Below are 27,470 nucleotides of genomic sequence, written 5' to 3'. Positions count from 1 at the left end.
TTTTTTGCCTAATCATAGTGAAACTTAGTCAATACATTGGTTTTATTGATTTTTCGGACATGTTGGAAAATGGCTCAGATCGGTGAAACACACCTTTTAGCTCACCTGATTTGCTCAGGTGGGGTTTTAGGATTGGTCTTTGTCCGCCGTCCGCCTGTCCACCTTTGGTTTGTAAACACTCTAGCATTCACATTTCTCAAGCATTCTTTATCAAAGTTGCTGAAAGATCTCAGGCAAGTTTGATAATAAGCAAAATTACATAATTAATGCCATAATTATTACCCTTAGATTGTCCAAATTTTCATAATATTATACAAAAGCCTCGTAAACACTCTAGAGGTCACAGTTTTGTTTCAGATTTTATGAATCTTGGTCAAAATATTTATTTTTGTAAGCAGAGTTTGATGTTTGGTAAGGGGGGTCAACTCAAAATACAGGTCACGAGGTCAAATCTTACAAAAACAAAAACACTCCATACGCCAGAGTTTTGGTTCAATAATGATAAAACTTGACCAGGATGTTTGTCTGGACAATATCTAGGTCAAGTTTGAAGTTTGGTAAAGATTGAATGAACCGACTCCTCTCATGTGATCGAACTATGGTCATCTTGGCCCTCTTGTTTAAATTGTGTTATTGTTTTTTTACTGGATATTTTTAGTTCAAATGTTTTAATTTATCAATATAAAGCATTTAATGACAAGCTTCAAAACATGCCAAAATATGTTAAACGGCCCCTTTAAATCATCATCGAACTGAATATATGTTGATGGTATTACCAATATAAAATACCGGAAGAAATATATTATTTTTAATAAGGAATATATCATTTGTTGTAATATTGTAATATCTGTATCAAAGTTATATATCAATGGGTCTTTAAATAAAAAACAAATTGCATTAAATTCACGTCTTTATTTCGGCTACGCTTTAGGATTAAATAACGCAAAGATCAAGGGGCGATAATTCAGTTTTAATGGTAAAACTTTCTTGTTTGTATTGCGCTGTCGCACAAAGACCTTATACACCCAATGTGATCAAGTAAAGCTACTGATGTGGTTAAGGCCGACAGCGGTAACAGGATAATTTTAATAACGGACATGCATCCTAGATATAAAAAATGAACAATTTTTCTTCCAATGACATATGTGAGATTGTTATAAACATAAATTTAATACCATTATACAAAACAACCATATTTTACAACCATAACTCGTGGTTCATACTCGCTATAAGAGAACACATAGACAAAGCGTTGCTTTATTCAGTCATAAAACCTTGCTAGATTCATTTCTGCTCTTGACCAGCATGATTCCAAAATATCATTGAAGTTCATGAAGGTTGAATTCTTCATTCTACGTGAATTCAGATGACAAGCAACTTAGAAAAATTTGTTAAAAGCAACGGAAGGCCGACATAAATAATTAAGATCGCAAACACCACCAGCGCCGCCATGATGTTGGTAGTGATATTCGGAGGTATTGTAAATGTCCGTTCTTTCCAGCACCGCAGACGACAGCCCAAAGTGTCTGCTGACATGTCGTCTGCCAACGATTTCGTAGAAAGCTCGATTTCGTTGACGTCAACAACGACGGCGGAAGACGGCGGGGTCGGTTTACTACGAACCCGTGATTCCTGAAGTTGTGGATTTCTTAACAACGTGTATATTAGGTACCAGCGCTTTCTTGCGGGGCTTAATTCTAGAATATGAACAAACAAGCAAACTTTGCATGTCAAATGTGTAACCTTACGCAGAAACCGTCGTTTAATTGACTGCTAAAAGTTATAGATTCTTCTTAAATGATAAATGATAAATATTTCAAAGTGTAATACGGAAACTAGAATGTTGGTTAAGCGACTGCAATTGTGGTGATGAATTACTTATAACTAATAATATTCGCATATATATCTTTCTAACGTGGCTATATCTTCAGGATAATTTAGATATAGTGAGTTCAAATTATGGCATTTTGTTCTTTGGTTACCGAACAGTGGGCGTTAAACATATTGCGGACCGAAGCAACAAAGTGTATTGAGAAAAACCTAAATTACTTACGTTCATGGTTATTCTCAACATTTCGTACGTCTCCATATATCGGATTTTCCGTGGTCGGTGTGGCACGCGCACGCGTGCGCATCATGGCGTCCTTCGACACGTGACAAAACACACGCATCACAGGATGATTATGGGCCACGTCCACTAGAATCATGCCTACGTAGTTTGTATAGCCTGTGTTGACAACATCAATCAACATTTGCAATTCGTTCAATGCATTAAATTATCTATCTGTGTTTACAGTATGTTAAAATAATAAATGCATGAAACTCGACATAATTCAGAAGTAGTTAAGATTATGCACACGATTTAATTAAACCTCTCTCTCTCTCACTATTAAAAGAGTGTGTTTGCTTATGTGCTTTAACAGAAAACACTGAATATAGCGCCGGAAATTTGATCTTATTTCAATGAATAACACATAATACCAACACATAATAGACAAACCAAGGCAGCGAACCTATGAACATTCTTATTGATGAACGTCGTAATTTAAGGCTATTTCAAAGCAATTAAGGTTACATTTATCCATGGTTTCATATCCGCGCATGAGAAGACTTCTGTCCATCCTGGGAATCAGGAAAGCGCCCAGGATGACGCTAAGCAGCACTCTCTTCACAAACTGGATGATCCCGATGCTTGCATTCAGGAATACCAGGAAGAAAGTGAACACGTCATAGACTATCCTGTCGATAAATTTCATCTTTAATAATTGTGACAGTCAATGATGAAATAGATATGATTTGCAATGTCGTTTATATAGCGATTGTCCATATTTCATTATTTCTAATGAACAAAGTATTTATGCAAAACATACATCTTTTCAAATGTTCCAGAGGGGGTAATCACTTGAGAGTCATGATGGCGACGTTTATGCCGAGACAGATTATTTTCGCCGTGTTATACCCTTTATTACTTTTTTTTTAAATTTAAATGACGCTCACTTCTGTTTAAGCGTTTATTTAGTATTTAAATTCGCTCTATATCTCGATATACTCGCAGCGAGGTAAGTCGAGATATAGAGAAAATATTAATACGAAATAAAAGCTAGTAAATTTCTTGCTGATATGGCTGAGAGGTGGCCGGTATGTAAAATATAAATACAAGTAATAAAGGGGAAAACGGCGAAAAATACATGTCTTTGCATAGACGTCACCATCTTGATTATCCCGTGATTACTCCCTCTGATTTTCAATACGTAATACAGTCTCGTTTTGTTTTTAAATTAGACCTCTTTAAAGTACATTGACCGCAGTGGTGCATTTTTTATATATGTATAATAGATTATGACGTCTAACTGAGCTGTTTGTTAAACGTATGCACTTCTGATAGTTATGCTGAATGTTTAACTGATCTTTCGATTTGTATTTTAGGAAAAAAATGTATATAAATAACTAAAACTATTAATTTTTAGAATGCCTGTTATCAATGGCGAGAGGTCTATGTTTGTCCCCGGGGTCCAACTTCGGCTGCATGAAAAACTTGCCAACCAGCACGATCTGTACTTTGAAGATGATAATTGTGCACACAGGGTAACTACAAAAAAACAAACAAACGCATTCAAAGAATCTTTATATAAAGGAAAACATCAGTTAATGTTCAATATCACAACATGCTGTTGAGCCAATCAGCTTCTTTAACAGTATTTCAAAGAAAAAAACGCTACATCGATTTATAGTATGAACTTTTAATATAAAGAAGTGAAACTCCAGTTGCTGGAGCAGTATTGCAATCTCATTATATACAATTGGTTGGCCCTTTATTTAAGGCAAGTGACCAATTGCCAAAACAGTACAAAAAAGAAGAACAATACAAAACAACATAAACACATATAAGTATAAAGCTGGGGTCACCGTCTTTCAAACTTATTGAACCAAGTTGTATCGACATTTTAAAGAATACACTGCGAATAGATGTTTCATATTATTTTGATTTCTAAGGTTAAAATTGATCATGAAAGAAAAGTCGTGCTTATTACGTTTACATGACTTACATGAGCCACTGCAGCCTATTCAGAAGGTGGTGAATCATTCCCGCCTTACTCAGCTCCCGCAAAACGCACATCATTAGAGCCAACGGAACAAATAGAACCATGTAGGCGAACACAGATCCTGCAACGACCGGTCAGAAAACTGTGTGATACAATTGGAGAATTGCTATTCGAGGATTATTTCGTCGGTTGCAGCATTAAATCATTGAGTTGTTTTCTATCAAACCTCAGATCGTCTTAAAAAGACTGCGTTCTATGATATAGTACTAGTTATATTTAAGACGCCACTGCACACACCATATTCGATAAAATTGTTTAAAAATTTAAGACCATAACAGCCATTTAATGTTCAATTAGCAATTGAGTCTAACATCTAAAGCCGAAAATGTGATCTTAATCTCGATTCTAAAAGATGACCAACAAAATATGTCGTAAACTCCATTTGCAATGGCGGGGACCATGTTTAAGATTGAGTAATCAATTCATGTAATGTGGCCCATAACTTACCCCAGAGCGATCCCACGATGGAGTTGCCAACAAACCGCATACCCTGGGCCTAACAATGCAGAAAAACAGTAACTGTGTAATATGAATATTTCAAAACAACAAATACATTTCGATAAAACGCAATCTTTGGGTACTCGCTCATGCAGACTGGAATTAGTTAACTGCCTTGATTAACTTAAATTACTTGTTTGGTTTGAGCATCGTAACTCGTGTTTAAGACGTTAACCACAAATCAAAGCGCTGGAGTCACTGCAGTTGTTCACTATCGTATAAACAGATGGGCAATCCGAATCAATCCGAATTTAAGTGTGTTCGATTTTTGGTCAACACCAAAGTGCTTTAAAATGGTGCATATATCAAGTGGAACGAAACGCAATTGTGTTGTGCTTGTAACATGCTCATTTAGACAGTGACGAAATCAGAGCGTAGTCGTCATCATCATCGACGTTTGCATAATTTGACATCATCATAAAAATCACAATCATCTTTTGTATAATGCTCATTATATTTATAATCCTGATATTGTCACCATCATATTAAAGAATCATCATCACCGTCATAAATAAAATCAGCACAATTAGCAACATTTGTATCATCCCAAGATTTGAAATATGGCGCCATCGATAAACACTCAACCGCTCTCGTCACGGAAATATCAGGCATACTGTTGTCTATGAACTGAATAAGCATCAAAGTTAGTTCGCAATATCTTCCACTTACCAACGTGGTTGACAATATTTACCACATAGCAATGCGTTGACAATACATGTATTTACCACTCAGCAATTTGAGTTTATAAATCTACAACTTACAATTTGTTCCCGATAACTACCGATTTGCAATATACATGTATACCAAAATATTTACCACTACGAAATGTGTTAAAAGTGTTTACTACTAAGCAGTGTGTTTGAAATATAGACCGTTTAACAATATGTTTACATAATCTGCCAATTAGCCATTTGTTTATAATAAATATCGATATGAAATGTGTAACACAACATCTACCATTTAGCAATGTTCTTACAATTCATTCAATTTACAATCCATACATTTTTACATCGCATTGAGTCAAATAAAAAGGTGCATTAAACAAGAGGGCCATGATGGCCCTGTATCGCTCCCCTGCTGTAAAAAGGCTGAAACAAATATTCTCTGCATGTGCAAATACTTAAATATAGGCCCTATTTAAGCACATGTACACTTTTGTGACCCCCTGGGCTTGGTCAAATTTAACCCCAGGGGCATAATTTGAGCAAACTTTGTAGAGGACTACTATATCTCACTACATGTACATACAAAATATGGTAGCCCTAGGTCCTAGAGTTAAGGACAACAATATTTTAAAAGTTTTCACAAAATAAGCAAGATATAAGCGTATATAATGTTCAATTTTGTGACCCGCGGGTCAGGGTCAAATTTTACCCAAAGGGCATAATTTGAACAAACTTGATAGAGGACTATAAGATGTTACTGCATACCAAATTTGGTAGCCATAGTCTGAATGGTTTTCGGCAAGAAGATTTTTTTAAATCTCACAAAATAGGCGCTTTATAAGCGTTTATTCAATTTTGTGACCCCCAGGGCAGGGTCAACGTTGACCCCAGAGGCATTATTTGAACAAATTTGGTACAGGTTTATTAGATGTCACTACATACCAAATTTGGTAGCCCTAGGACCAATGGTTATGGACAAGTAGATTTTTTAAGTTTTCACAAAAGGCCCCATATAAGTGTATGTTCAGTTTTGTGACCCCCGGACAGGGTCAAATTTGACCCAAGGGGCATAATTTGAACAAACTTGGTAGAGAACTATTAGATGTCACTACAAATCAAATTTGGTAGCCCTATGCCTTATGGTTAAGGACAAGAGGCAAGAGAATTTTTAAAGTGTTCACAAAATAGGCACTATATAAGCATATAATCGATTTTGTGGCCTCCAGGGCAGGGTAAAATTTTACTCCTGGGGCATAATTTGAACAAACTAAGTGGAGGAGTATACAATGTCACTACATACCAAATTGTGTAGCCCTAGGCCTAATGGTTATGGACAAGATTTTTTTTTAAGTTTTCACAAAATAGGCATCATATAAGCATATGTTCAATTTTGTGAACCCCGGGGCAGGTTCAAATTTGACTCCAGGGATCAAATTTGAACAAATTTGGTAGAGGACTATAAGATGTCACTACATACCAAATTTGATAGCCCCAGGCTGGATGGTTATGGACAAGAGATTTTTTAAGTTTTCACAAAAAAGGCCTTATATAAATATATGTTCAATTTTGTGATCCCCCGGGGCAGGGTCAAATTTGACCCCAGGGGCATAATTTGAACAAACTTGGTAGAGGACTATAAGATGCCACTACATACCAAACTTGGTAGCCCTAGTCCCAATGTTTATGGACAGAAAGATTTTTAAAGTTTTCACAAAATAGACTCCATATAAGCATATGTTCAGTTTTGTGACCCCCCAGGGCAGGGTCAAATTTGACCCCAAGGGCATAATTTGAACAAACTTGGTAGAGGACTATAAGATGTCACTACATTCCTAATTTGGTAGCCCTAGACCCAATGGTTATGGACAAAAAGATTTTAAAGTTTTCACAAAATAAGCCCTTTATAAGCATATATTCAGTTTTATGACCCCCGGGGCAGTTTCAAATTGACCCCAGGGGCATAATTTGAACAAACTAAGAAGAGAACTATTACATGTCACTACATACCAAATTTGGTAGCCCTATGCAATACGGTTATGAACAGAAAGATTTTTAAAGGTTTCCCACAATAGGCCTTATATAAGCATATGTTCAATTTTGTGACCCTCGGGGCAGGGTCAAACTTGACCCCAGGGGCATACTTTGAACAAAATTGGTAGAGAACTATAAGATGTCACAACATACCAAATTTGGTAGCCCTAGGCCCAATGTTTATAGACAAGAAGATTTTTAAAGTTTTCAAAAATAAGACCTTTATAAGCATATATTCAATTTTGTGACCCCCGGGGCAGTTTCAAATCTGACCCCAGGGGCATATTTTGAACAAACTACGAAGAGAACTATTACATGTCAATACATACAAAATTTGGTAGCCCTATGCCATACAGTTATGGACAAAAAGATTTGTAAAGTTTTTGCAAAATAGGCCTTATATAAGCATATGTTCAATTTTGTTACCCTCGGGGCAGTTTCAAACTTGACCCCAGGGGCATAATTTGAAAAATTTGGTAGAGGACTATAAGATGTCACTTCATACCAAATTTAGTAGCCCTAGGCCTAATGGTTATGGACAATAAGATTTGAAAAGTTTTCAAAAAATAGACCCTATATAAGCATATGTTCAATTTTGTGACCCCCAGGGCAGGGTCAAATTTGACCCCAGGGGCAAAATTTGAAGAAATTTGGTAGAGGACTATTAGATGTCTCTACATACCAAATTTATTAGCCCTAGGCCCAATGGTTATGGACGAGAAGATTTTTAAAGTTTTCACAAAATAGGCCTTATATAAGCATATGTTCAGCTTTGTGACCCCCGGGGCAGGGTCAAATTTGACCACAGGGGCATAATTGGAAGAAATTTGGTAGAGGACTATTAGATGTCTCTACATACCAAATTTGATAGCCCTAGGCCCAATGGTTATAGACGAAAAGATTTTGAAAGTTTTCACAAAATAGGCCTTACATGTGTATAAGCATATGTTCAATTTTGTGACCCCCGGGGCAGGGTCAAATTTAACCCCAGGGGCAAAATTTGAAGAAATTTGGTAGAGGACTATTAGATGTCTCTTTATACCAAATTTGATAGCCCTAGGCCCAATGGTTATGGACGAGAAGCTTTTGAAAGTTTTCACAAAATAGGCTTTATATAAGCAAATTTTCATTTTTGTGACCCCCGGGGCAGGGTCAAATTTGACCCCAGGGGCATAATTTGAACAAATTTGAAAGAGGTTAACCCCAGGAACATTTCTGAGAAATTTCATCAGAATTGGACCAGTAGTTTAGGAGAAGAAGATGTTTTAAGGAAAAGTTAACGCACACACGCACGCACGACGGACACAGGACCATGACATAAGCCCCGCTGGCCTCTGGCCAGTGGAGCAAAAAACGTGTAAAATAAGTGGTATACAAACAACAAGATAGATACCATATATGTTTTGGGCGACGCCTTTTTCAGGGATGATGGAATGAAAGTTCTATCACCTCTGTACAGACGTCGCATGTCTCGTCTGAAATTCAAACATACAAACTATATATAAAAATGCATGAAAAGATATGCTGTAAGTATAATAAAGCTAAACTACTTTTACTTTAGCTCGCACTGAGATGACTAAAGTGCTTGAGTTTCCAAATGTCTCGAGGTTTTCATGTTGTATTTCTTAACCTTAATAATAAATTGGAGATAATGATAATATTGTCAGAGATTAACAGAGAAGAAAGTTACAAACTTCAATATCGTATTGAAGCAGGTTGGGGGTCTAAAATGTATCGATACTCATTAAAATGTGATTATTTCATCTTGAGATGTTAACGATTTCTTCGGGACTTTGAGCTTTGAACGATTTACATAAATATACGAGTCATTGATTCTTGGGTTGATAAAATTATACTAAAATATATTAGGATGTATATTATAATATATTAAAAGATAATAATAAATAATAAGTGTTCACAAATACACCTACCTGTAGTTAATAAGGACCAGGTAAATGTTTCTCATACCACATAAGAACGTTAAAATGGTCGCTATCGCGTTGGCAGCTGCAAAACAAATTTAGTTTCCATAAGGATTCGTGATAGTATTTAACTCGCTCCATACAATTCTTCTGAATACGAATGCTATAAAAAAATCATTAAAGGGGCCTTTTCACAGATTTTGGCATATTTTGAAGTTTGTCATTAAATGCTTTATATTGATAAATGTAAACATTGGATCTTAAAAGCTTCAGTAAAAAATCAAGAATAGAATTTAAAAAAAGAAAAAAAAAGTAGCCGGTACCAGTGCTCGAACCAGTGACCCTCGGGGTCCTGGAATAAGTCTGAAGTAAAAACGCATTAGCCCTCTCGGCTATTCCGCCGGTTATTCACAATGTAATTATTTTATACCTTATGTAAGCAATCTTCGTAGTTTCGCAAATTTAAACGACAACAACAGAACTCGTCAAATTATTCAATCGTTTCGCGTTGCAACGCTTTATAATTTTTAGGTTTTCAAATCGTCAAAAGATACAGAATGGCTATATTGGACTATGGTAAATGTTCAGTAATACTGTTTCCTCACAAATATCATAACTAAAACGAAAATGTGCGAATCTGAAACAACTTTTTTCAATTTTGTCAATTTACCAAACCGTGAAAAGATCCCTTTAATACAAGTTATAAGCACAAATCATTAAAGCAATTAAAAACACTATTATATGTGATATTAATTAACATATAAATATATGGTCAACATATTCTTCAACAATTTGAAGGTACTTTGGTTGGTTCTTCCCATGTGCTATAATACAACAATACGATCGCATGGTTGGAATAAACATACAAAGGACGTGTTTTAAACTTACAGGTATTTGTTTCTACACTTTGAGAGCGGTGAGTGTTTACCTGTAATCAAGTCATAATACTCGGTAAACGGTTTGAACCACGTGTCCATGTATAACGCCAAATATGCTGTTATCTGAAAAGAAGATCGTTTCATAAATATAAAAAGTGGTGATACATAAAAATGATTTTTAGTACTCGTACAATACTTAGATTTTTTTTTCGACGGAGGTACTATTTCTGGTTGTGCAAATATAGGGCAAGTTACTAAATGTATGAATAATATCAAACAAGAATTATATCAGAATTATTATCATTCATATTGGACCAACAGTTGAAAAGGGTGTAAATGATTCAAAAACCACTTTCATGTACATGTGTACAAACCATTGTACAGTTAAGCTTATGTAATACATGTGTTCCATAGAGAAAAAATGTTCGATTTTTAGACAAAAATTCGAGTCATTATATTTTTTCTCCACGTAAATAAAAGTTTCCTTAACATCTCAGAAGTAATAGACATGTAATTGAAATCAATTTTATTTCATTCTTTACTTGGTTGTACTGTATACTTACATAGTACACAAACACACACGATACTGAGGCGGTGATGAGCATGGCAATAGGAAACTTAAAACCTGGCACAGGCTTTGTCATGTGATTAAACAGCTTCCTGTATAGCGGCATTGTTCTAAAGAAGTAATTATAGCACAAGTAGAGCTCAAGTGAATTCCCAAATAAATGTACCCGTTTACAGTTGTATCAACTCAGCACATACATGGATTATACGGGAAAAAATACTTTTTATATACAAAAAATAAGCAATATGACGATCGCATAATAAACAACTCCTGGTATAAAAGTCTTATTTTAAAACGCAGGGTTATAAAAAAGATTGCATAATACCAGGGTTTTCGGTTATTATTGCACCAGTTTACACATTTATTGAATTCATCAATAAGGGCATCCGGACAAAATCAAAAGCAATAGTGCGTGTGTGTATGTCGTTGTATGTGAGTTTTCATTTAAGAAGAGAATGCTCATGAAAAGACAACATAAGGCAAGGTAAATACTCAGTGTAAATACAATTAAATTAAATATACGTTTTCAATTATCATTACGATTGCGAGGAGACTAAAATAATCTCCTGCACAATATAAAAATAAGAAACTTACTTGTTCAAAATTTCGGCGTTTGTATGATTTTTCTTCAAAAGATGTTTTACATAAATTACGTCGCAATATCGGCACATCTTTTTATTCCCCTGAATAACATATTTAAAAGGTGTACCGTGATTAAAAGATATATAGGGAAGTAGGCAGCACCATATAAATAATGCTTAAAAAAATAATAAATAATCTATTATTTTTGACGATTGATTTCATATGATATCAGACGAGTCTGGTATTGCGTAGGAAAATCACGTGATATCAAAAGTAACCTACAATATATTCTAATTATTATGCCACTTATTGTGTAAGAGGAATTGTCATTCAATACTAAATGCAAGTGGAATATAACAACCAGCAATTATTTAGCGATTAACAGTTCGGCACATTATGCAAATGCTTTATGACGTCAACATGGATCGATACGTATTGAACATTGCAGATTCGAAATATTTCTAGATACAAGCAAGCAGTATAATAAATAGAAATTATTATCGGCAAGCCTTGCATTTTCCTATCCCACATCAGACTAGTCGTGCGAGCATGCGATATCGAAAGTCACCAATCATGTATTCTCTGTTTATTTATTATCACACGTAGACATCGAACAATTGGGTTCAAAGTATGAAATAATTACACTCAACTAAAACACTCATTAACAAAAACAAAACATATAGAAAAAACGGTTGCGACATTTAGGTTTTGCAAAGTGTTTTCACGAGGCCGTTTAAAGCAATCTCTGGATGTTAAAAAGTCAACAGATCAAAAATACATAGTGGAAAGACTAAGAGACATAAGGTTACATAACACGAAATTGCACTGCAGAACTAGCGCACGTATGGACTTACCTCTTCATATAAACTTTTTGTAAACTTCTTTTTCCTCAGGCACTTAAAGAGCTTCCAGCCGAACTTAATGACGACAAGGAGACTAAAGATAGCAGTCGGCAGCTCGATGATGATGATAGGACCTGGTGGCGTATACACATCCAACTGCAAGACAAACATATGCATCTTTTGTGAACAATACAACTAGGTCCAACGCAAACTTAAATAGACAATTATGATTTTTAATGCATCCAATTTACAATTAACACTTTACACATTTCTTTAAATAAAACATAAGAAAGATAAATAACTTTTGAGCCATCTTAACTGATGGATCACACATGTTTTATTTTTAATAAAACTTACTGCAGAATTGTTTTTAGATCCTGTACGAAAAAGCAGAAAGTCAACCCATGACACATGCGTCTGTACCGGTTATATATAACTAGTGTCTCAAACTAAATATAGTCTGCGTGACTCAAGCTTTGACATGAAACCTTATTGATTAATCATTTTAGTAATGTTTTATATAAATCTTACATATGTGTAATTGGCGAAGCAGCTTCCTTGTAGAACCAGCCTATACATCTGGAAAGCAAACCTGAACGACGGAAAGCAATGGTGTTATAATAGAGCATTTATTTGACAACACGAAGATTAATGTACAGGGTTAATAATTCACATTCCCTTCACAATCGTCCTTTTAACCTATTCAATGTATATACTTGTATAAAACATGCTGTTCTTGTTGTTTTCGGAGAGAAAATTTAGATAACTTTTATATAAAATATATATGTATATAGAATAACTTGAAACGGACTTAAGTTCTGGTCAAGTGTATCATCCCGTTAAATCATGCAGGTAAATCATCAGTAGGGACATATAATGGCTAACTTACTGTCGGAAAAGTAAAGCAGCGTGTCGAGAGCAATGCAGTGGGGGCTAATAATGCCTTAATTACCAGCATACATTGTAGAATCGCCCCGTTATTACCCCGTGTCAGGGTATGTCGAGACGGTATGCAGTAGGGGAACTTAGAATGACATACTTACCATTTGGCCAAGAAGTCATGAAGGTAGAAACCAGTAGAGACAATAAGAGATTACTTACCATCCGGCCGAGTAGAGCAACCCCGTTATGGCCCCTACCAGCGTGTGTCGAGATGTCATACAGGCAAACAGTGGGTAACATATCAGACTCGTCTCCAGGCTTAGGATGTACACCAAGAAAACTAGACAAAAGAAAATACACTATGTTCATCAACTACACCACACCACAGCTGAATATGAAATTGCACTACAAAAATGTTTAAAAAAAATCATTACAATGTTTTTTAATATTTTTTTTCTATAACAAAATACTTCATTTCAGCAGCTCTCATCAGCAGAAGCTTCGTACCCTTGCTTTGTACGAGGGATGATTATAAAAAAACTTTAAGTCCTGCATAAATGATAAGACAGTACAATGCAGGTGGGATTCGATTTGTCATATATCGTTATCCGTTCTTTTATATAATGTTCAACAATATCGTTGCTTTCCATACTTCATTCGAATAAAACCAAAACATTACTTGGCTCATCAATACTGATGAAAATGATTTTTCAGACATTTCATTATGGTTTATAACAGTGACAAAAGAATATATTCCATGAGTTCCAACGATTAACAGCTCTTAACTTAATAAATACACATATTCCGCTTCTCTGTATTCCTTATTCTATGGACTTATTATCTGCTACCACTTTTGAAATGAAAAGTAACCAGAGGCTTGCATTTACCACTCCGTTGTCATCCGTTATCCAAGTATCCGCATTACCAGCGTCAATCACAGTCCCGTGTTGTTTTTGTCATTCAATGTCATACAAGTTCCACATTTCGCCAAATAATAGCTAAACAAAATTCTATGAACACATACACGGTAAAACTCTTTTGCTCGCGTTTCTATTTGGTGCAAGCTAACCTTAGACAGTAAGTTGCATTAACCATGAATAACATTGTATCAAAGTGATAGACAGCTCATAAGAAAACGTAGTATCAATTTTCTTAGGCCTTGCTCTGTGAAAAGGGGGTTTAATGCATATGCGAACAGTGTCGTCCCAGATTAGCCTATGCAGTCCGCACAGGCTAATCAGGGACGACACTTTCCGCTTTTATGATATTATTTTTGTTTCAATAAAGTCTCTTTATTGAAAAAAAAACCAGTGTGGGCGAAAAGTGTCCTTCCTGATTAGTCTGTGCGGACTGCACATACTCATCTGTGACGACACTTACCGCAAATGCATTTAACCCCCTCTTAGTTTAAACCTATTTTTTAGCTCGATTGCATCGAAAGCCTAATGCTTATTTGAAATGCTCGCGAGAACAAAGCCCCTCTTCATAGAACACGGCTCATGTTCATTATATATGATGCTTAGTAGTAATTGGCCTTGCTAAAGTCCTCCATCAACACCTAATACTCTTAGTTATTCCAGTGAAACTTTGTCAGGACTGTTTCAAAAAAAGTAGTATGTTTAGTCTTCCCAGTATATTGCTTATGCTTTTTGTTCGAACATTATGTTATTGATAGCAACACTTTTGTTGAAATTGATATATATTATATTTAGAAATCGTAACATATTTAAAATTGGCTGTTTATGTCCGACCATTAGCTCATTGTCAGAAAAACATATTTGTTTTCGTATTTAACATATTATTTTGTATTTGCTATTCATCAGTTATTGAATTTGAATGTGAGCTGAATGTAAAATTAATATCGTTATTAGCATGGCATTTACAATAAAAGATTATTTTCAAATACAGCACTTTTTTCTGAAATGCCATGCAAGTTCGACCGAGACATTCCCTTAGAAAGTTCATAAAAAATAATGTGTTATTATAAGGCATATCTGCTATTGCTCTAATTAACATACTAGCTGGTGTTAATACGATTTCTCGTCTAAATATGTTTTTGTGTTCCTTTATTAGCTTTTTTTGAAATAGTCCATTCTGGCCAGTTTGTTCGTGTGTATGAACTATTTATCATACACGCATTGAACGTTTATTAAGAATACTCTATTTACATATAGATGACTAGAGGTTGATCTATTTTAAAGCGATTTGATTTTACTTTTTGCCCATATCGGAAACTCTGCGTTGAATGCCTTCGTCGTGACCAGTATGATGTGCGTAGTTGCTGAACCAAAGGCAAGGATAATGCCCCACTTGTTTCTTGGTTCGTCCAGAAAACTGAACGGTCTGAAAGGGTGAAATCATCATTTGTATTTTCAAAGAATTAAAAAAAATTATCACAAAGATGATTCACAAATTAACGAGTAATTGCATGTCATGACATCCATGTCCGTGCATGTACATGTACACAATTACCAATCTATGAACACTAGTCAAACGGTATATGTTGTCGCAAAAAAGAACATTGGGCGATTTCAGAGAATCGCAATATGTTTTACAGATAGTGGGAGGTAAGGTTTATTAACGCCTAAAAGAAGGTAATGACCTTAAAATGAAATGTTATTTCAGCGTATTAATTCTTGGCCTACTTTTAGGAATAAATTTTCAATACCGATGTAAAAAGAAAAATACAGTGAAATTTTAAAAAGAAAGAAATGTTTTTATTCCTAAATGGGATAAAGTGTAAGTAGTTTAACACAGCAGTTACCTCGGTAAGCCTGGACGTCCACCCAGAATATGTTTTGCAATAATGAGGCGTTCGTCTAGGAACCCCAACACCAACAGGAATATGACCTGTAAACACATTAAGTCGGAGTAAGTATGGGGTATTCGGCCCAAGGTTTTGCAACTTATAATTCTGAGTAAGAATTGTGATGCGCTTATTAAAAATAGCAATGACTTCACGATGATGATAGCAAATATTTGTCAATGAAACATTAAATCATATGTCGAGGTGGGTAGTTCTTACCAAATATGTAAATTGTACATATATTACACACCCATTTTATATAAAATTTATGATAACTTTGTATATGTATTGTCCAATAAATGATAGCATAGTTTGCTTTTTGCAAGGGTTGTTTACATTATAATATTCGTATATATTGTTATATAAATTGCAAAGTAAATTATTGGCATGGGTAGTGGTAGTTTTAATTTTAAAGTAATATTACTACTCAAAATCAACGAAAATTTCGTACAATATTTCGTAAAATAAACTTACCAATTAAAAATCAGTGTTCCTTATAGCAATTACCGAAATTTCAACGCCAGATGTGGTCTGGTAAAATAGATGTTTATAGATACAACATGCTCGTTGTTTTTCCATTTTAATTTCCCGCAATGATATCTATTCGTACGACACATGAACACTAACATGGTGTTCGTGTGTTGAATGAATAGATATATTCGCGGGAAATTAAAATGGAATTAATTGTGGTCACAAATAAATAAAAACGAGCATTTTGTATCTACAAAAATTTATGTAATCATACCACATCCAGCGTTGAAATTGTGGCTATTGCTATAAGGAACACTGACTGTTTAGGTGTTAATTTTATTTTACGAAATACTTTACGAAAATTTCGTTGATTTTGAGCGTTATAGAGACTTTAAAAAGGTTTCTCGTATTAGGTCTCATTTCAAAAGGTTTATTTACGATATAACAAACTATGATGTCTTTGATATACAATGTAACACCTTAACTGTGTTGGAAAATATCTAATACTATGTACACATAAATAAATATTAAGTCATTTGTATGCTTACATGTATATTTATATTAATAAATGTTTATTCCTATGTAAACAGTCAGTTTAACTTATTTTATTCTTTGTTTTAACAGCACTCATTATGTATTATTAATTTTTAATATTTTAATATATCAAACATAGAAAGAACACACTTAATTTTGTAGAATGAATAACATGACATATTTATATACTGATTACTTAAATACGCCATTGCCGTCATTATGATTTCATAAATCAGTAACTTTTATTTATCAGCCACTTTCATTGCTGGTTAATTTACGAATATTTTGATTGCTGATTATGCAAGAGATTCCGTTCATTAAGTCCGTTGTTGCTTCATGTTACATAAACTTGTCGAGCCTAAAATATGCAAAATTCAATTACGTAGCATACCATATTTATTTTATTTATTTTTAGGGTGTTAAGTAATATGTGTATTTTCAGTCTATTGCTATTAAATTTCTCTCGTATGATAATATCAAACAGTTACGAAGATTCATGACACGTTATACAACAAAACAAAAGACACCTTAACGTAATATAAGCTTAGCACAATTAATGGTTCTATACCATTTTATGAAGACATAATCAGAGCACTTTTGCAAAAAAATTAAAGTTCAAATTTGCAAATGAAAAATAAAGTTCTTTTTACACAATGCGAGGGAAATGACTATTTTGGTACAATACTGATCAAGGGACCGGAAAGGTTCGTTGTGAGCATGTTTATTTACCCATCAAATCCTATGTTATTAATTACCAAACCGATTTCAAAGTGCAGAGATTCAGTTCTTGCAAATATTTTAATTCCGTTTCAGAAAAGTATAGAATATAAGTTTGTGAATACGTGTGTGCGATGCAAGCATTACCAACAACTCTGCAGCGACAATCTGGTTGTCGGTAAAATGCTGATCAAGTTGCTATGCGTAATGTAATTGTGTGTACGCGCACCTGTAATGAATTACCATTGATTACACATACCGACGGGATTATAAACCAGTGCGAAAAGTTGGTCACCAGATCGGCCTTAAACACGTTGTCCTCACAAAACTGGTATTATTCGTCGGTGGCAGGCGTCGATGTCGGCGGCGGCGTCGACAGAGGCCAACTTAGTGAGGGTATTAAATTTGCCATGTCCTACGAAATCATTTTAATTATTAATTTGAACATCGGAATTGAGCTAATTATTTTCATATTAATTCTAATTACCAATGACTTAAAGGGACCTTTTCACATATTTTGGCATGTATTGAAGTTTGTCATTAAATGCTTTATATTGACAAATGTAAACATTGGATCTAAAAAGCTCCAGTAAAAAAAGAATAAAATTAAAGAAAGAAAATAAGTAGCCCTCAACTTGGCTTGAACCAATGCCCCTTGGGGTAAAAGTCTATCCCAATGACCATTCGGCCATCCGTGCTCATACAATGATTGATGTTTATTATACTTTATATAAGCAATCGTCGTAGTATCACAAAATATAACGACAACAACAGAACTCTCAAAATTATCCAATCGTTTCGCGTTGCAACGCTTTATAAGTTTCAGGTTTTTAAATCGTCAAAGATGCATATAATGGATATTTTAGAGCACAAATATCATAACTAAAACCAAAATTTGCGAATCTGACACATCTTTTCTTGTTAATTTTGTCAATTTTCCAAAACTTGAAAAGGCCCCTTTAACCATATCTAACCATATGCATACATAGTGTTGCTCTTGATTTTTCTCATGTCCATAGTCATATCATAACATTAAACATATAATTAAAAAAGTGCTCTTATCGTCACCACAAGTTAAACATGTATTTCACTATTGGTATGTGCATTGAATTCACTGATGCGCACAAATTCTAGCATGCATATGAACAACTCGTTGTTAACAACAAAACGAACACTTTACATAAATTTACACACTCAACGATATTAAAATTGCTAAAGATAAAAGGTTATCGCGCATGCATTCCTATTAAGCAGGATATTCATTGTTGCGAAAAGATCGAGTGGGACCCTTCAATTTCAATTATTTACTGATGCATGAGCATATACTTTGCGTTCTGTTTTAATCACGTTTCTTATTTAGTTGTGAAAACAAATAGCTATTAACTTCACAGCAAACGTAGGTCTATAAACAACCTAGTATTACTACTGTGACATAGTAAACATGGGTATAAAGTTTCAAAACTGTTCGCCGATAAATAGTATCGATCTGAGGAATCACAGATACTTGTCCATAACTAAAATGCATGTTAATTCTTTATCATTTGGCATGACAGAATGCTTGTTTATTTAATCATTTTTTTTTACAAATAAACCCAAAAAATATTATGCTCTACGAACTTTATTTCAAAAAAAGAATTCACAATGAAAGGTCTTACCTTCTCCTTGAGTTAGGTAGCGCAAATAATCCCTGACAAATATGCTATTGCCTATACCATGTGTGGTTTAAACAGCGATCATTTTCAGAAAACGACTAAGCGCGGTTTAGCGCGGTTTAAATTAAACGTATGTTTTATCTGCATGTATCTGCATATACAGGTAGGACCACAAGCCTGTTAGAGACAAGATAAGAAAACAAGAACAGGTAAGTATGGAAGCATAAACCTGCCCTTTTGAGTTGTGAGTAATGACTTTCGACTTGTGACTTTTGACTTTCGACTTTTGACTTTCGACTTGTTACTTGTGACATAATTCGGAGGTGTTTTTTTTAAATGAAATATGGCAGACAAAAACGCTTTATATTCTATAACAGTTTTCTTATTAAATTAAGGTACTTTCTAATATAGTCTCTTCTTAAAGCATATTCTTATCATCTTAGTTAGCTGTGACTGGTAGGCTGCTGAGCATCTCGTATTGTCGACTGTGATGTCTTATTCAAAATGTAAGTGTTATACAAAGCCCTCTCACGTGTAGATTCTCTTAACATTTATTATTTCAATGACGATTGTGAAAGCTGTCATTATTCGCTATATTTATAAACCACTTGATACATTTGAGGGTCGATGGATTTTTCAATATATATTCCCATTAATTATGTTGCGAACAGTGTCGCCCAAAAACAAAGATCTGGGTAGCAGAATGACTGAGTGGTTTACACATTTTACTTGTGATTGGAGGATTTGTTGGTAGTCCGGTTTTAAACTCTTCTAGGTTTGGGCTACCTGGTTTTTCATTTGTCAAGAAATTAACACCTATCCTGTAAGATATTCAAGAGAGTGTCTATAAGCATAAACCCTTCTGCACTATCAGTCCTAAATATATTCTGTTTTATATTATCCAAAGCAAACCCTTGACATGCGTGTTCAAGTTTGAAACAAACAAAATTCATCAACATTTCATTTAAAATATTAATTGACACAATACAAGAACATAAAATACCAGAAATCATGTTGTAATGTTCATAAATTATCATGACTGTTCACATTATTTTTATGTGTTTTTTCTCCAGATATTGACTCTTAACGGCAATCGAAATGAAGATTGGGCTCATACTATAAATAATTTTGGCGCTTTTTGACGTGGTTATATGTGTTGTACCAACTTATTTGCCAAAGAAAACTTTGAATCAGAGATCTGAACTTATTATTGAATATTTCAAAATTTGCTAATTCAAACACACCTTGATCGAATTGCTCAAAATTGGAAAAATCAAACGATTCGACCCAAAAGAATAACGAGCTCAATTATGGAAAACCTGACGTAATGTTTCATTTACCAGATCTATTTGATAACCAAGATTTCGGCACAAATGTTGATATTCAAGACGTAATTTGCTTCAACGAATGTACTCCATACCGAAGAACAAAATAAATACTTTAAAGAATTGGCTCAACTCCTGAAACCGGGTTTGCAAATGCCACATGACGCTGATACTGCCTGCACCCAACGGTCTGCAGGAGGAGAAACCGATTCTTCTGTGAGAACATGCTAGGAAGATAAACAGCGGCAGTCTTTTTCTACGGAACTCATACGGACTATCGTCATATAAAATGACAGTGATTTTTTTCTTTTCTGTAAAATTATGATATTATTCTTATGTTGATATACACAACATTTGTTTATGCCATCGTCTCAAATTCAATAAAATGGCTGAACGTTATAGTAGTAGCGTACTTATACATGTTGCGTATACATGTACATGTTTTCGCAATAAACATTTCAATCATGCTGATCTCATTGACAATTAAGACTTTGATACATTTATTTGTTTTTGCGTATTGAAAATTCACAAATTGCATGAATGTTCGCCCATTTTCAAGGCGTTGTTTTATGTGCCTAAAACTTTGGCACTATAGAACAATAGTTGGAGAATACGGAATGTAGTACATGTTACAGTAAAGCAGAATTTTTAAGGAAAATAATCGTTATTAGAAAAGATGAAAGTTTTAGGTCAAAGCACACAGAAAAAAAATCTTGTTTAAAGACTTTGCCCTTGTTGTCACAGTGACCTTGACCTTTTGACTTTTAAAAAGAAAAATGGGCGTGGTAGAACTCGTGAAAGTGCATTTACTCACAAGTTTGAAGGTCCGAGGTCAATGTCACTCTTAGAGGTCAATAGTCAAAACGTAATGTAGTGTATCGTGTCTCGAATATTAGTAAATCAGTAATGATAGGATTTTCATATAACATGGCAAAGATGTTCACTTCTACCAGATGATGTGTCTTGAACATCACACAGATTTTTCGCTTCACTAAGAGGACAAAGGCCCTTTTTTCCAAAACTTGTTTTTTTGCAGAGTAACTGATGATGGAATATTAAAATAGCCTAGCAAGAATTGCACGCAACACCAAGGTCCCCCTTTCTAAGGCTAAGGTCCCAGAGGCCTATTGTCAATTTGTGGTGCAATTGTTTGTGTCATGTTGACACAACATCATGGGCAGTAGTTGGACGCGACCTCCTATATGAGATGTATGTAAAGGTGTGTCGTGTTCTGGATGCATAGCAAAATACCTCAGTATTTCAAATTTATTTTTGAAACCTAAAGGAACACATAAACAAAGCATGTATGACATTTTAAATCTCACTGATCAAACCTAAAACACATTTCAAATTTGGACTTGGGCAGCAGTGAAGTAACTTATTTGCCTCAAATATTTGACTAGATTGGGTCAAGGCTAAGTCTCAATTGAGTCATGGTTAAGTCCGGATTTGGTCTGGTTAAGTCAAAATCGGGTCAATTTTAAATCTGGATTGGGTCAATGTCAAGTCTACATTTGGTCCTGGTTAAGTTTGGATTGGGTCAATGTTTAGTCTGAACTGATTCATGGTTAAGTCTACATTGGGTCAAAGTCAAGTCTGGATTGGGTAAATGTTAAATCTGGATAGGGTCAATGTTAAATCTGGATTGGGTAAATGTTAAATCTGGATAGGGTCAATGTTAAGTCTGATTTGGGTCAATATTTAGTCTGGATCGTGTCAATGTTAAGTCTGCATTTGGTCAAAGTTAAGTCTGAATCAGGTCAATGTAAAGTCTGGATTGGGTAAATGTTAAGTCTGGATTGGGTCAATGTTAAGTCTGGATTGGGTCGAGGTTAAATCTGGATTGGGTCAATGTTAAATCTGGATTGGGACAAGGTTAAGCCTGGATTGGCTCAATGTTAGGTCTGAATTGGGTCAAGGCTAAGAATGGGTGGGTAAAGTCTGGATTTGGTCAATTTTAAGTCTTGATCTGTTAATGGTTAAGTCTGGATTTGGTTAAGTCAATGTTAAGTCTAGATTGAGTCATGGTTTAGCTTGAATTGGGTCCAGTTTAAGTCTTAATTGAGTCAAGGTTAAGTCCGGATTGGGTCAAGGTCACAGTGAGGTCAAATTTTATCATTTACTTTAAGTAAATGCCATACACACTTCAAAGTGTTGAAGTTAGCAGTTTGGTGCATGATTGGTCAGGATATAAATGCAGACAAATAGGACAGACATTATCTAACGTAATATGCCTCCTGTTTACTGTTGCAGACAGCCTAACTATAGAAAATATTAACTAAACGTGGCACAGCAAATGGCACAATACAAGTTATCAACAAAGCGCATTCAAACAAACAAACTGAAAACAATGTGCACCAAACTTTGAACTGAAAAGTACCGGTACAAACACACATGGAATAAATGAAACACTCTTTATTATAATAAATTACTAGAACTACATAAATGAACACACAAAAAACACAAAATGCTATTTGGTTTTATGATCAATTATAAAAACAAATATTATTCAAAGAATCAGTCAAAACAAATTATTGCAGAAAGGTAATTCACATGTCGAAAGTCAAAAGTCACAAGTCAAAAGTCGCAAGTCAAAAGTCATAACTCACAAATCAAAAGGGCTGGTTTATGCTTCCATAGGTAAGCACGCTCATCCTTTGAACATTCTTTCCCACTGACATAGAAGTATATGAAATCCACAAACAATCAAGTTCTCTGAAATATGGTTTCATATAATTTTAACGCAAAACAACATCATTTTGAGAAGATGTCTTCAATGACCTTGATGTATAAAAAAGTAAACTCCGTGACAACAACATTTGGTTCTGTACAACACTAAATTCAGTGAATATAACTGATCATAGTTTTTTGTCTTGCCATTTTGTCTTTAATTTTGATCTAAAAATCGGTAATTTCTCAGCACTGTCAATATGCGTCAAACTATCTGCTGTTGACATAATTGTGGGCGTCCGCACATAGGGGCAAATGGGGTCAGCTTAACCTCCCCCCCCCCCCTCCGTGGAAAATCGTTGAGCGAGAAAGATAGTTGAATATGGAAACGTGTACAATTATGATTCCCGAACTGAACAATTTGACCCCTGGTTAGTTTCACACGAACATTAACTCCGATGTACATGTAAACAAATCATGTATGCAGTTATTGCGCAATTTATTTACTCTTTAAACATTGTTTTAAACATGATTCATTCGAGCGAAATATAGGGGAGAAGTAAATCAATTAACATTTATTCAGTCCCTGTATAGGAAGTGAAGGCGACGTGGATTTCTGCCGAATTTCTCGATGATATTTTGAATGAACATATTCTTGTCGGTGTTGATCCGATCCCTGTGAACGCTCATCATGCATAATCCTGAGAGCCTGTCGTCGGACATGGTGGATCTTAGCCATGTCTTGACTCGTATCAGCGTGCTATATGATCGTTCCATCGTACAAGTGGTGGCGGGCAGTGTTAGTGATATGATCATCGCCTCACGCACGAAACAAATCCGTTTTTTTACGAAGTCAACAAAATCTGACGCATTCTGTTCGATGGTTTCCTTCTAAATTTATCAATTCCAAATCCTAACTCGTAACCTACCAGATATACTTCATGATGCACCGTTATCTGGCCTTATTCTTAAAATTGTCTACGTCTCCGGTGGCAAAGGGGGAGAAACCCCCCTTGACCCTCACCGCCCCCCCTAGGATTATTCCTGCGGACGCCCATGATTCCACCCCTTATGATTTACCAGGTGAAGAGACACCTCCAGCTGTACGTCTCTAGTAAGGTTGTAGTTGCATATAAATTAAACTGAGCAGTCCGAAAGTGTATTCGTTTTCTTTCCCTTACCTGTTTAATATCATTTTCATCCAAATGAGGTATGGAAAGCAAACGAGCAGAGTCTTAAAATACACTTAACCTTAAATTTATCCGACTACAGTTAAACTAAAAATCTTCCATATGACCTAATGCACAAAACCAATCAGATAAGTTTGGACTAAGTTCATACCGAATCGTCGGAATGAAAACCTGAGCAAGGACAATACACAGATAACGGACTTTGAGAAAGTTACATAATTTCTAGCAATAATGCAAAAAACTGTTTTAGTAACAGAGACATTCCCTACTTTCCCACAGTACGCAATGGCTTACATATACATAAATATACGAGAAAAAATAGCTTGAGTCACGGTAGCTTAATTCACGAATCAAACAAACTAAAATCGGATACACTGTCATAGCATAAAGGTCCATCAATATTCTACAAACGCCTTAAAAGCGGTATAACCTACATCACGAAAATAATTAGTTAAAGTCTCCAAGAGACAAGGATGCCATCACCAAATTCTCAATTTCATAAGCCTTTAGACATGAAATTTTCGCATCAAACACATGGACCCTCAAATGGCTTATCCAAAAAAGATGCTGTTAAATATGGGCGATGTGGAATTGCCATCCGTTGCCCTTAGCAACAGCCTTGAGCCATTTGAATCTCCAAATGATACGCAAATATCAACCAAAAAATCACACTTTAAAAAACGAGTATAAGGCTACAGTCTGGATAAGATATATTGAATTTTACCTTTGCTCACATATTGTGGCCTTGACCTTTACAATACGAACTTTGGTCTTACAAACAAACCGTCTCAACATTACGAACACGGCGCAACAATGTTGCAATTCTTTATTTAATCCAATGACAACATCGAATAGCCATCGGTGAACAAGTACATTTAACTACTTACTCTACAATCCTGATTGTACATAAACAACGAAACATAAAACATTTGAATGATATATAGTGATTTAAGTTTAACCCTGATATAATACATGCATATATATTAGCAGTAAGGGTAAACTAGCGAATTTAAAAAGAACATCAAATGATTTCCGGGCAAAGATGTTAATTGAATGAAGATTGAATGATTATAGACGAAACATACTAAATTACAAGCGAGTTATTGTGTCCAAGAGAAAACACTACCCGTATTGATTCGCATTGAAAATTCTATGAAAAATGTAATAAAAAACAACAATGATGTCTACCCTTACATTAAAATTGTTTTTATTAAGTTTTTGCAGTTTTTACACATGAAGTAAAATTTGTAAAATAACATATTTAGTTCAATAAACTGCTCAACATTTAAGTTCCACTCAGAGATTGTACCGGTGCGGAGCATAGCTTGTATCAAAGCCCTTCACGCAATATTCGCCTCGTCGATTCAATTAATATTGCTCTTATAAATGGTTGAAATGTGTTATTTCTTATTGTGTTACTTTCTTTTTCATTTACGGTTGTATAACATGTATCCAAATATAATAGCTGCAGAAAGTTGCTCTAATTTTGATTAAATTACAATCAGTTACAAATTAATAATACGTCCAGATCTGGAAGGATTTTACTTGTGACTGATCTGATCGATAAAGTTGTAACAATACTTGTTATAGATGTGGTTATCACTAGAGATGTACTTGTAATTGATTTTGTTACCATTAGGAATGTAACAGCCGCACCAATTCAGGTCTAACGTATGATTATCCGAGCTTTTTATATGAGCTAATGTGTAATATGTACAACCATTGTAAACTACTGAACGCAAATATGAGTTGCGTCCTGAGAAAACTTGGCATAATTCATGTGCGTAAAGTGTCGTCCCAGATTAGCCTGTGCAGTCCGCACAGGCTAATCAGGGACGACACTTTACGCCTTAAATTGATTTTCGGTAAGGAGGGGCTTCCTTGAAACTAAAATACCATAAAAGCCGAAAGTGTCGTCCCTGATTAGCCTGTGCGGACTGCACAGGCTAATCTGGGACGACACTTTACGCACATGAACTATGCCCAGTTTTCTCAGAACACGACTCATATATATACCATTTTACTCCAGTAAACAAATGTAATGAAACAAATTCAGCGATAATATTTTATCAAATACACGCATCGATGTGGCATAGTTTCGCGACTCATTCGTGATAAAATGATAACTTGCTGATGTCCTATGTTTAACTTGAAACCGACCTGATAAGTTTATGAACCCAGGTATATATAAAAGCATGCATGAAAATCAAGTGAAAGCGGACATCGATTTAAAATGATTTAATACATTCATTATTTAATAAATCAATGTGTGTACGCAATAGCAGTTAAACAGAAACAGCTGGCAGTTGATGAGTCGACAACAGTAAAGTGTATCGATTTATCCGGAAAGTAAAGTGGGACACATAATTATTATACACGCCTACTAGAGGTTGAATCGTTACAAATTGTTACAACTGAGAGGGATTTAGAACAAAGTAGACGTATGGATAGGGGTCGCGACTTAAATATAAATGGCGATGGGGATATTCGTGCTGAGTTGCAAGGAGACAGCATTGGTTTGAGTAATTTTAGGACGAATGGCACGTTGGGCAATGATGGTGGGTATGTTAATCATGCGATGGAAGCTGATAGTGACGACGAAGAGGTTAAAAGCAAAAGCGCAGAGTCCGTAAAGGATGATGACCAAGAGAACAATGATGTATTCGACAAGGATAGCGAAAAGGTAGGAACGGGTGTAGAAGAAGACAATTCTTCTCCGACGTACAATAATGGGTCAAAAAGTAGTGCCGACTTTATTGATACAGAAGAGAGACTTCATTCTATGACTGATGGGTCGCCAACAAGCATATACCGAGAAGATGGTATTGATACAGAAGAACGAAGAGGCTCTACTTCTGATGGGACACATACTACAGTGATTAATTCTGAGCGGGTTTCAAACAAAGCAGGAGTGAACATTTCTTTACAAAAGAAAGGTCTTGAACAAGCGTTGCATGGAGATCCACCATACACAGAATTGTCAAGTCTGCTGGAGTGGATGACAACTTCCGGAATAGTTGAGTGCGCCGCTTTCATATCGCTGGACGGAAGTCCTGTAGCAACGAGTGCGGAATGTGCTGTGACCAAAGGCGAGGGTATAGGTATTATTCGTGCTATCCAGGGCGGGTATAAAG

The 27,470-nt window shown here is 35.2% G+C and overlaps 1 protein-coding gene across 3 annotated transcripts; it reads right to left on the bottom strand.

Annotated features, from left to right (window-relative positions):
- Positions 1 to 897: 897 nt before the first annotated feature.
- LOC127842703 (receptor for retinol uptake STRA6-like) lies at positions 898 to 19,322 on the bottom strand. 3 transcript variants are annotated; one of them, XM_052372375.1, is made up of 18 exons: positions 19,155 to 19,322; positions 17,759 to 17,914; positions 15,736 to 15,821; positions 15,187 to 15,314; positions 13,191 to 13,311; positions 12,621 to 12,681; positions 12,102 to 12,245; positions 11,260 to 11,348; positions 10,661 to 10,775; positions 10,148 to 10,220; positions 9,229 to 9,304; positions 8,691 to 8,772; positions 4,551 to 4,599; positions 4,047 to 4,164; positions 3,473 to 3,589; positions 2,576 to 2,739; positions 2,054 to 2,227; positions 898 to 1,697 (listed from the first exon to the last, which is right to left on the bottom strand). In XM_052372375.1, the coding sequence occupies exons 5-18, from the start codon at positions 13,247 to 13,249 to the stop codon at positions 1,363 to 1,365; spliced, it is 1,656 nt and encodes a 551-aa protein (XP_052228335.1). In that variant the 5' UTR covers positions 13,250 to 13,311; positions 15,187 to 15,314; positions 15,736 to 15,821; positions 17,759 to 17,914; positions 19,155 to 19,322; the 3' UTR covers positions 898 to 1,362. The 3 variants fall into 3 exon arrangements, with proteins under 3 accessions (XP_052228335.1, XP_052228336.1, XP_052228337.1); XM_052372376.1 differs by lacking the exon at positions 17,759 to 17,914; XM_052372377.1 differs by lacking the exon at positions 898 to 1,697 and having other exon boundaries at positions 2,106 to 2,227; positions 2,514 to 2,739.
- Positions 19,323 to 27,470: the final 8,148 nt, after the last annotated feature.

Source organism: Dreissena polymorpha, chromosome 8, assembly GCF_020536995.1.
Source record: "Dreissena polymorpha isolate Duluth1 chromosome 8, UMN_Dpol_1.0, whole genome shotgun sequence".
Classification (NCBI taxonomy): Eukaryota; Metazoa; Mollusca; class Bivalvia; order Myida; family Dreissenidae; genus Dreissena; species Dreissena polymorpha.
The sequence above is the reverse complement of the archived record's forward strand: the minus strand, read 5'-3'. Positions and strand labels throughout refer to the sequence as shown.